The 12,277-nt window shown below is 36.0% G+C and overlaps 1 protein-coding gene across 1 annotated transcript in view; it reads left to right on the plus strand.

Moving 5' to 3' along the window:
• The window catches only part of ttc39b (tetratricopeptide repeat domain 39B), a 31,846-nt gene extending 26,301 nt beyond the window's left edge, over window positions 1-5,545 (plus strand). The window contains exon 19 of the mRNA XM_084098089.1: window positions 2,059-5,545. Coding sequence (XP_083954215.1) covers window positions 2,059-2,155 — 97 coding nt within the window. The 3' untranslated portion in view covers window positions 2,156-5,545. The remainder of the gene's footprint in view (window positions 1-2,058) is intronic.
• Window positions 5,546-12,277: the final 6,732 nt, after the last annotated feature.

Raw genomic sequence — 12,277 nt, forward strand, 5'->3', positions numbered from 1 at the left:
TTGTTTGGTCCTATTAAGAGATTTAAATGTCATTTGGTTTTTGTTCTATTAAAAAATGTAAATATCTGTTGGTTTTATTCCGTTAAGAGTTTTTAATATCGTTCGGTTTTGTTCCGTTAAGAGATTTTAATATCGTTCGGTTTTGTTCCGTTAAGAGATTTTAATATCGTTCGGTTTTGTTCCATTAAAGGACATATTGCAGGTTAAAAAAAAAATCAAAATGAATATATAACCGTGTATGAAAATACCATATGAAAAGATAATGCAGGATTTAAAATGTTTTAAAACGACATAAGGACACCAATTTAGTAGATAAAGTGAGCGTTTGTTTGACTGCTCGTAAAAAACGTTTTTTTTCAACATCGCGTCATTTTACGTCACAGGAGGGAGACGTGTGTGTGCTGTGCCGCTCAGTGCAGAGTAGGCTGGTATTCAGTAAGAGCGGTCGTGAGTCCGTGGCCTTTCAGTAGTTTTTGTACTTCAATTTATCATCGTCATGGTAAATTATTGTGTTTGTGGAGCTTGCAGAAACTCCAGCCTGTCAGGACATCGAGTCCACCGGTTTCCTAACAAGAAAAAGGACGTATCTTTCGTGCCTGGGCGCGGTTTGTGCAGGTGAAGAGACGGGATTTCTCTTCCGCGTCGGCTTCGGAAAACGAAAACTGAGCTACTCGTTATTGTGTTTGTGTGGACCGTTTATCAGTTTGGACCAGTGCAGCGCGAGCCTGATCAAGCAAGATCCAAGATCCTTTACTGCGAGATCCAGTAAAGAAAGCATTTGAACTCGCCACAGAAGTAATAATATCGCTGCGAGATCTAGAGAGAAATATTCACATTTCTCCGTTATTAACGGATCAAACAGCGCTGACGTGGAAACCAGGAATAAACTGTGCCATGAATGAACTATCCAGTGTCCACAGATCAGCAACATTCACCATGGATTTACTGTAGTAACACTAACTGCAACTAAGTTTGGCAGGAATAGTGGCTATAATGCCTTCAATTTACATTACGTCGGTTTTATTTTGACATTATGAATACAATTGCTGCCCTCAAATGTTAATCTGAACTAAAATAGACCTTTGTTTATAACTACTACAATATTACATTTCATTTTGTCCAAGGAGCTGTTTTCTTTTATTTGCTTCTAAGAAGAGTCTATTATAGCTCCATCATTGCTCAAAGTAAAAAAAATATCATTTTTATGATGTTAGTAATAAAAAAAAATAATTCAAGGAAACGTGTATTCATAGTCTCTCACCAAGACACCTGCCCTGTTCTTCATCTCCTCACACCACAACTCAATTAGTCTCCTCTGACCGTTGTTCTGTCTAACATTACTCCTGGCCTGTCCCTGCTCTCTCGGCTGCCTAGCAGGCTCATGTACAGCTGTGCTCCGTCATACGAGTAAGTATGAACAATTTCCTCAGCGTCCGAAACGTCATTGCGATCCATTATTTCCCTGTTGTTTGAATCGACCGCTCTCCCTCGTGCGACGTCACGCCCGCCACGCCCATTTTCAGATGCGGAAGTAACATTTTCTCACAAAAACGACTCCAGAAGCCACTGTAGCGCATTTATACGTTTTTTTTAAAAGAAAATCTAGTTCCTACATTATTTTTCTATACATTGACTCATGGGTCTTCTAACCTGCAAGATGCCCTTTAAGAGATTTTAATATCGTTCGGTTTTATTCCGTTAAGAGATTTTAATATCGTTCGGTTTTATTCCGTTAAGAGATTTTAGTATTGTTTGGTTTTGTTCTTTTAACAGATTTAAATGTCGGTCGGTTTTGTAAGTAAGTGAGAGTAAACATATCTCAGGAAGCATCAATGAAAATATGATCGTTTGTTATAAGTAAAAAAAATAAAAGCTGGATGTCAAACAGTCTGAGTTTATCAAATTTAATTAATAGTCATTTAAGCTAAATAAATAATTTGTCCTTACTATTGTAAGGTTGAAAATAACTTATACCATGGTAAAGATTTAAGTCATGATTTCATTGATACTTTGTAAATAAATGAATGTCGTTGGAGTTGATTGTGTTTGTGTTTGTAGGTTGAATTATAAAGATTATTCCATGGAGTCTCGACTTCATTTCCGCATCCACGCGGCTCTCAGCAGTCTGAAGGGCTCTCCCACGAACTCTCCATGATGAAGGACAACATTCAACACCAGCGTCACATGAAGAGACAAGCACATCCCGAGCGTCGTGTGAGCAGCCACATGTAGAGAAACGCTTTCAACATCTCAAACCAAAGCCACCGTTCCGTCATCCATCAAACTATTACACGTGTTCCCCAAACCTCTGTCTCGTTCTTTAAATACAGAGTCGTACGTTTGGTCAGCCAATCAGAAAACAGCTGCTTTAATGAATGTAACGTTTTACTTTAAAGACCAAATATGTTTGTGTCCGCTTGTGTGTCTTACAGTGTGTGCCTCTGTTCGTGTGTGTGTTTCACCATGTGTCTTTAGCAGTGTGTTTCTGCATGGCCTGTCGTTCACAGATCGTGCAATACGACTCTTATTGAGTTGATCACAAGTTTAGATTTGATGCTCCAAGCAATTCAAAAAAAATCATTTGAAAGCAATAATGAACATCCAACAATCATGCTGAGAACTATACTATATTGTGCAATAAATATTGTAAATTTTTTTAAGGGTTTGTTTTGTGGTTCTCTTCTTAATGGATGTAATTCTAATGTTTTTAGGGGTTGGTCATATGTAGCGGGCTGGGACTGTTTAGTTGTGTGTGCATGTTCTTGTTTTGATGATCAAATACAGTTTATCCCATTTTACAAGTATAATTGTTTTTTGTTTCCTTTATAATTCATAGGGCTGTGCCATTAATCGGAATCGGAATAAAATCACGATGTGAGCATGCGCGATTTCAGAAAGATTTCTCCGCATAATTTACTGTTATCACTATAAGTACATGTAACGTGTAACAAGGACACTAAAATAAACTTACCAATTTTATTTACATTTTTTTGCAAAAACAGGCAGTTATGACACCAAAATTGTAGATCCCAGTAAAAATGCACAATTCTCTATTCCAATTTTGATAACACGGCTGAAAATACTAGCCTAACTAATATAAATGTATAACATTAACAGTAGCTTTCAGGTAGAGACACTGAATAAAGTAATCAAATGTAAAATAACACTGCATATAATCTTCACTGTATAAATTAAACATATTAAAGTTATACAGAAGTTATTCATTCAAGAGTAGTGAGTGATTATTTCATTGATTTCAGAGATTTAATATTAGGCTGCTGTCACTTTAAGATTGAAAGCGCAGATCCAATATACTGATACATGTGCGTTTATTTCTCTACTGTTCACTTAAGACATGTTTACAATGAAACTCGTCAAGACAGGCATTAATAATCAAGACAGGCAAGTTAATTTGTCTGTTCAAGCACAAGATGATGTGAAAGAGCTCAAGAAAGCTTAACACGTAACGAATTGAGTTCCTTTTGCGTCTTTTAAATTGTGTAATGTTAAACAGCCGTTGTTTTGTTGTATTGCTGTCTTGTTTTATGACTATCACTCACCTGTGTGGTGTCCTTGAGTGTTTTGAAGGCACTTTTAAATAAAATGTATTATTAGTATAATTATTTATTATTCTTTTGCTTGAATAGCTTAATTAAATTGGAAGGCTTAAACTTTCGCGAGGAGCGTCCCAAGCGTCATTTACGTTCAAGATCTCACAACATTGTATTCATAAAAGTGTTCAATGGCGATTTCATATACTCGCCAACACGAGTTTTACTTGCATTTGAAGTGTTCATTTTAGGCCCTTATTCGCACAGAACCCTTTTTGTGGTTAAAATCATGAGATGAACCGGGAAAAACGCAAGGTGTAGAGACTCGTTTTGTAAAAGTATAACTTTTTGACTTTTTTTAGAATGCACACATGCATGAGATGGAGAGCAATGGTCAAACTCATCCGTCTAGCGCGTTTACATAGAGAAACGATGGCACTAAAATCCATAATACAGGAGTTTGCGAACGGCACACCATTCGAAAATACGGTGCCCGCAAATATCGCCAATAAAGCCGGCTTCAAAAATAGTAGGCCTACAGACAAGTGTGTTTGTGTAAGAAAATATTGTGATTGTGATTGAAACTGCAGTACTGATTTAAAAAACCGTGGTAGTATATTTTTCCGTATCCCTCAGCCTTAATTCTGAAGTAAATTCTCATAAAATGTGACGTAGGCTACTGTCTGCATCGCGAAAATTAACATGGTTTCATAGTAAAAGTGTAGTTATGTTTTTTGGCGGATTGATTAGGCTACCATTTGTATATACAGTTTTACCACAAATACCATGGTTAAACTATGGTGTAGCAAAACCATGTTTAATTTGTGGTTACCATTTAACTATAATAGCGATGTTTTTTATTAGTAGTAAAACGTTAATTTTCGTCGATTTTTGATTAGTAGCTATACTAAATTGTTTGTTGTGTAAAATTGTGCTTGTGAATGCTCATTAAACAAGCACTTGTCAAGTAAAAAAAATACTTTACACTGCAATAAAGTCTTGTTTTTATAGATATCTAATAATCTACTAAATTTATTTAAACAGTTACTTGAGCAGCAATGTGAATATCTCAAATCAACACTTTGATAGGCGCCTATACATGTAGCTTATATTAAATACATCTATAATGTATTAATATAGCCTATAAAGTTAATTGCAAAGTTCCATCTTAATTTGTTCTCCACTCCACTAAATCTTGATTTAATTAATTCAGGCCATCTAATCGAGCTAACAGGGAACGTTCTCTCAAAGTTATGAACGACCTTCTTCCAGAAATGGCAATAACGCTTGTTCAAAGTTATCTGGTCTTTACTGTTCTCAAAATGTTGTTTTCATGTTTTCAAAACGTTAACACAAAAACTTTATTTATACATCGTTCATTGAGTGTTTTTTCTTCTTCTTAAATGTTTAAGTTGTATTTAAAAAGTTTTTTTAAATGATAATAATTGTTTCAGAACATTCAAAAGCAACATCCACAATGTTTCCAAAAATAGCCATGGAACGTTTCTCTTAACGTTTATAAACTGGATGTTTTGACCGTTCAGGGAACATTCCGAAATGTTTTCATAACTTACAGGGAACGTTAGCAAAACGTTTTTGTGTTGTTAGCTGGGAACCTGCATGCTAATTACCATAGCTAACATAACTGACACTTACACAGTCAATCATTCTATTCAAACGGTATAGATTTATCAATATTCAGCTCACGTGACTGCGATTGCGGTTGTGTTTGGACAGATGGGATCATTCTGGAAGGATTGGAATGCTTTTATTTGTTTTTCTTAGAGTTTTATTTCTGATCTGTGCTTTTAAGGTTGATTCCTCTTCAGTGTTATCATCTGTTCATAAGTCTTTTATTCCTGCTGTTTAGTTTTTAATGTTTAAGTTCAGAAGAAACGTGTTTTTTTTTCTGCAATCTGTTCAGCTTTCTTTTTTTTAATGGTCATTTACACCAATAAAATATAAGAATTTGACATTTTCATTGCTTACAAATGACAGATGTTTGTCGTTTTTACATGTGGAATAAACCTTTAGTTAATACCTTTATGAAGCAGATCCTCACAATATAAGTTAAAAAAGAAATGTTATTAGCCTACATTTAATTCTTATAAAAATGCACTACAAAATATTAAGTGGTTCAGGGAAAGTCTCTTTTTTTTTTTTTTTTTTTTTTAAATCTGTAAAATAATCAACATTTGGTGGATGGTTTTATATTAAGCTTTCCAGTTGTAGTGGTTGGAAACTTTTATGTATTAATTTAACATTTGTAAGATTCATTAAAAGTGTAAATCCATCATTCGATCTGATGTATCAAACTCTTTGAATACACAGTTTAGCTGTTTTAATTTCAATTCTTTCAGCGCTTTGAGACCCAGCAAACACATTTACGTTGTGGCAACGTCTGTGACACGTTGCATTTCTGCAATGGCAACGTCGCTGTCTGCGTGCTCGCAACATTGTAACAACGTAGAATTGTAAGACGCGACAGGGCTGTAGCAACGTTGTTGCGCGACATTCAGCAACTGAGAGATGACGTTCTGACAATTTTTTGTTTTTATGCTAGATAGGCCCAGGGACGGACTGACAATCTGTGCATTCTGGAAAAGTCCAGAACGGCCGTCCAACCGAGGGCCGTCGGCACAAAAAAAAAAGTCTAATAAAGCAATATGAACAGCCAACAGCAGGGGCACTAATACGATCACTTATGATACGTGTAAAAAACAACAACTGAGGAAGAAGAGTCGGCCTACAGCCACCGACAGAAAGTTAGTTTTATAAGGCTGCACTTTTAAATTTGCTTACATTATATTTGAATAGTTAAGTTAAGGTATAGCAGTGGTCTCCAACGTGGTGCATATGAGTTGCCCACTAAACACACTCTATAAATAGCCCCAACTTGCTGTCGGGGTTCCAGACTTCGAATAAATGGTAGCCTATCATTTTGCGACCTTTTCAACTAAACGTTTCGTTGAACTTTTGCCTTTACAAAATTACCCAACTCTCTTTGATTATACTCTGTCATTTGCGTTGCGTATGAGAAACATCAAATGGCAAACACTCAAAAAGCAGAACAAAACTTGTTTGATCTGAGCAGCGCAGAGCATTATCAGCTCGGCCCAAAAACAGCGATCGCGGCCAAAGCTGATCTCGATCACGCGAACATTATTACACAGAGCTGCGCGATCCACTGAGAAGCATTTAAATTCAGTGCAGAATTATCTTATCTCTATTATAAACCCACAAATTACTATGTGATTTAAGCTTGTAAAAAGCCAGATGAAACAGCGCTGATTCTCAACATATTGACGCAAAAAACAGGCGAAACATTGTTCCGAAAACAAACCAGTTAGAAGACATTTCACTCCACAACTTATGAATTAACTGTAAAACAATGCTGTTATATTAATATAGTCATGTATAAATGTATTAAATGTAATGCAGTAATGTTTTGTTTAGAAGTTATGGCAGTTTATTTATTTATTTATTCATTTATATTTATACTTTGCTAACACATACAATAGGTTTATAGAAAATCAACAAAAAAATCAATAAATATTTTCATAATTTTCCAGGAATTTTTTTTTTAAACACTTGTAAGTCTGAACCAGAATATCAAGATATTTTATTATTTCTCATATGATGGTGAAAAGTAAAAAAGCTTCACCATGTTATATGTATAATAAATATTTGAGTATAACAAATAAAAATCCCTTCTAGATTATTTTATCCCTTGAGGTAGCCCTCGCACACAAAAAGGTTGGAGACCCCTGGTATATAGTAACTAGGCTATATGTTTTATAATTACAAGTTTGTGTAATTTGGGGTTTCTGTAGCCTGCAGTGACATTTCATTATTTGTATTTTATGGCATTGTACATTTTTTGTCTTTATTTGAAGGCTGAGGCTTCATTAATAAACACAACCCCAATTATCATCATTGGTTTTGAGATGTTATTTGCTGTCTGATAGGCTACAGTATTGTGGCATATAGTATCAGGACATCCTCGCTAGTGTCTGTCGCACATGGCTATGGCGAATGGCCGGATGATGGGCCTATTTGGGAGAAAGTCCAGGGCTGTTTTTTAGCCCCAGTCCGTCCCTGGATAGGCCCATAGTATGGATATCCCCCATTTAGCATTTTATGTTTTGAGGTTAATTTTTAATTAGTCAGATGTTATGTTTTAAATATATATATTGTTTATCCTTATTATTATTTAATGGGGCTATCTGTAACTAACTATATCAACACCTGCACCTGCAAGTGTACACTTTGAATAGTAAAAATTACAGAAGGTTACGTTAATTCAACTTTATTAAAACTAACTGCATATATGGTAATCAAATTGCACTTCCAAAAGTCATACATTTGTGAAAAAAGAAAAAAACTAAATAAATGAATATACAAATTTCTTTTAAGTATAATAAATAAAACATAAAACGCAAAAATCAGAACATTTAATGAACAAAACCGGTTCTGTACATGGCAGACAGTAGTCGAAAGCCGGACGATTAAGTTCGGTAAGTTAAAGGCAGGGTAGGCAGGTTTTTTCTAAAAAAAAATTCCCAAATTTGTTTAAACTGTGTTTATATACCAATACATAATTAAAATGTAAGTATTCTGAAAAAGAGAGTATAAAAATCGAGTGTCTGTAGTCCTCGCAGGGCTGCAATAAACACAGCTACTTATTTCCATTCGGAACGAATGAAATGATTGGCTGGGTGACTGTCACTCTCCCTCGCTACCATGGCTACCACCCCTGCCGCTACAGGAGCCGCCCACATGCGCGCGCCCGTTTGACTCGAGGAGGGGAAGAGGCACGGAGAGAGGCACGGAGAGAGGCACGGAAGCTAGGAAGAATCACAACTATGGCAGAGAAAGAGCTGTCAAAATTCCCAGTACCATACAGTCAGCCAAGGCAATGGGAAAACGCGTATCAATGGGTCAAGTGCAAATGACAAACACTGTAGCTGTGTCCCAAAGTGAAGGCCCTTCGAAGGACCCAGCATTCGAAGGACGCTCCGAGTCTAGCCTTAGTAGGATTGTAATTGCCACCAGGTGTTCCCCATTATGCTGTCGCCTAGCAACACTGCGATAGGACAGCTGCCATCCTATGCGGCATTTATTTAAAAAATATGGAGCAAGATTTCGTCATTTTAATTTTTTTATTTTATGTTTTACTGGAGGAGATGGTGGGGATGTTTCATACCCGGCGCCGCCGGGTGATGTATCTCCGGCTTTGTCAAGACCGTGGCCAGGTAAAGTAAACTGGTTTGCTGCATCCCAATTCAGAAGTTGCATCCTTAATTGCTGGAGTACACAAGTATTGGGTGTACTTGAGTCATGTTATGATAGGCTACTTATGAAAATACAAAATACACATAAAGCTGTTCAAATGTTTAGTTATAGGCTACCTTATGAAGATGCGATTTTTATGGATTTTATTCTCTTGATCATGGTGATCTTATTCAGGCATGTTTCCAGCGTGCTTTGTTTTAACGCAGTTGAAGCATAAAACACAAAACAATAAATAAACACAGTGAAAATATACCTATTTAATATATATATATATATATATATATATATATATAAGGTAGGCTACTCCCGCTCGCCTTCGGATGCAGCCTTTTATATGGCACGCATCTGTATAGCAACAATTCCTTAAAATTGTGCTCGTTTTATTTTCAAAATAACCTGTGGTTGACTGTAAGCAAGTACATTCGTTAAGTATTCACATACAAATGTGAAATAATGAGGGTTTTTTTTCTCTCTCACAGGACAGTAACACTACAAAATCATGGTATTTTACAATATGATGCATTGTTGTATAGTAAACGACTCAACAGTAAATTACTTTAAATATAACAACCTTCAACATATTCAGAATTAAAATGCAATAGCCAAGCAGTAATATGAATGCAACAACATATCTAAAAACCCTGACAAGGAGGTTTTTTATGCAGAATACATAACTGTACTTTTACTCTTGATATCTTAAGTAAATTAAATACAAGTATGCAAGCTAACACTTGTACATAAGTAAGGTTTTAAATATAACTACTAAAATTTCCCCAATGTGCCATTAATACTTACTAAAAGTAGTTTAAGTATCACTATATCTTCCAACAATTACTTTGTCACAACTCTAAACAATTTCTCTTTTGTTTGTTTCTCTAAATCAATAACTCCAGTAAACTATGGAGTGCCGCAGGGATCTGTGTTAGGCCCTCTATTATTCTCAATATATATGATGCCACTTGGAAATATTATAAGGAAACATGGAATTAGTTTCCATTGTTATGCTGATGACACTCAAATATATATTTCATCACGGCCGGATGAAAACGCTAAATTATCCAAACTGACAGAGTGTGTTAAAGATATAAAAGATTGGATGACGCGTAATTTTCTTTTATTAAATCCAGACAAGACAGAGGTACTAATCATCGGTTCAAAAAACCGCCCACAAAACCTCTCACACTACAACTTTAACATAGTAGGATGTCCTGTTACTTTATCCTCTACAGTAAAAGACCTGGGTGTTATACTAGACTGCAACCTGTCTTTTGAAAATCATATTTCATGTTACAAAAACAGCCTTTTTCCACCTTAGAAACATTGCTAAGCTACGTAATATGCTATCAGTTTCAGATGCAGAAAAGTTAGTTCATGCATTCATGACCTCGAGACTAGATTACTGTAATGCTTTATTAGCTGGTTGTCCTGCATCCTCAATAAACAAGCTACAGTTAGTCCAAAATGCAGCCGCTAGAGTTCTTACTAGATCAAGAAAATATGATCATATAACACCAATTTTATCATCACTACATTGGTTACCTATAAAGTTCCGTATTAATTACAAGGTATTGCTACTGACTTATAAAGCCCTAAACGGCTTAGCTCCAGTCTATTTAACGGATCTTCTATCGCCCTATAATCCATCGCGCTCTTTAAGATCACTAAATTCGAGGCTTTTGGTCATACCTAGGATATCCAGATCCACCAAAGGAGGGAGAGCATTTTCACATTTAGCTCCAAAACTCTGGAATAGCCTTCCTGATACTGTCCGTTGCTCAGACTCGCTCTCCCAGTTTAAAACTAGATTAAAGACGCATCTCTTCAGCCAGGCATTCATATAATATTTTTAATCTTACAGTTAAATCCGGCCTCTAGTTCATAAACGCCAGAGGAGAACTGGCCCCCGACTGAGCCTGGGTTCTCCCAAGGTTTTTTTTTCTTCTCCATTAGGTCACCTGATGGAGTTTTAGGTCACCATTAGGTCACCTGATGGAGTTTTTTTCGGTTCCTTGCCACTGTTGCCTTTGGCTTGCTCAGTTGGGGATATTTAATTTAATTTAATCAATCAATAATACTATTGATCAGCCTTACCAAACGTGGACGTTTTTTCCACTAGAAACAAACCTTGTTGTGCTATTTTGATTTAATACTGTGAAGCTGCTTTGATACAATCTGTATTGTGAAAAGCGCTATACAAATATACTTGACATGACATGACATAAATCAGACCAGACCCCTGTACTGCAGGATAAACCTGAGCGTGCCAGTGCTGGACAGGTTTTTTAATGACCGTTACACACAACCTGATTTTTGTCTGAGCAGGGAGGCCCTGAGAGTGCTGCTGAACCTGTTGAGAAGTGACCGGCAACATGGATGGGGTTCCACAATAGAGAGGGTCTACTCTTGTAATTCTATCTAATTTTACTTTATTCACAGATGTAACTCGTCCAAACCACACAGTTATATTATACCCTAAAACACTCTCAATTAAACTTATATAAACTCTTTGCAGAACAACCTTACTTACAGAAAATTCTCTCAATTTCCTTAGCAAGAATAGCCTTTGATTTGCTTTCTTACAAATAAGATTCACATTATCAGAAAAATTCAATTTACAGTCAATCATGGTTCCCAAATACTTAAAAGTCTTCACAATTTCAACTGTTTGATCACATAACATTATTTCTGTTAAAGGCTCTAAATAATTTAAAATCAACTCTTTTGTTTTACTTACATTAATCAATAAGGAACTTGCTTCACACCATTTTTCTAGTTTCAAAACCTGCTCCTCATACTTAAAATGTGCACAGTCTTTCCATAAAAGTGCCACAAGTGCCATATCATCTGCATATTTGTATAATTTATCATTCTCATGCTGCACTCTTATACCACTTGTATAAACAGAAAATAAAAGAGGTGACAGGACACATCCTTGGGGTGCCCCCGTGTTTAAAAACATAATATCTGATTTAAACCCCCGAACACAAACTCGCTGTGGTCTATTTGTTAAAAAATTCTTTATCCAATGTACTATTCCTCCATTTACGCCTAGAACAAGGAGACGTTCCAAGAGTAAATGTATCTGCATAGTATTAAAGGCAGAGGTATAATCGATAAAAAGAACACGCACATAAGCCTTCGTTTGTTGTAAATGGCTAGCAATTGTATCAACCATAGTGAGTGTCTGGACCCGGTGCTTTATAGGGCCTAATGCATTTGAGGGACCTTCTGATCTGGTCACCTGTTAACCTAATGGGCGGCCCCACTGGAATTCTATCACTGATTTCATTAATCTTTTTCCAATTGTCAGGTGTATCATATCTTCCATAAAACAGATTCAAATCATTTACCCATTTAAAACCATCTGTCCCTATAATAATATCATTATTTACATCTCTCGTGTCACGCCCCATCATCTTGTTCAAGCCTTG

This window comes from Abramis brama, assembly GCF_963993115.1.
Source record: "Abramis brama genome assembly, chromosome: 22".
Lineage (NCBI taxonomy): Eukaryota > Metazoa > Chordata > Actinopteri > Cypriniformes > Leuciscidae > Abramis > Abramis brama.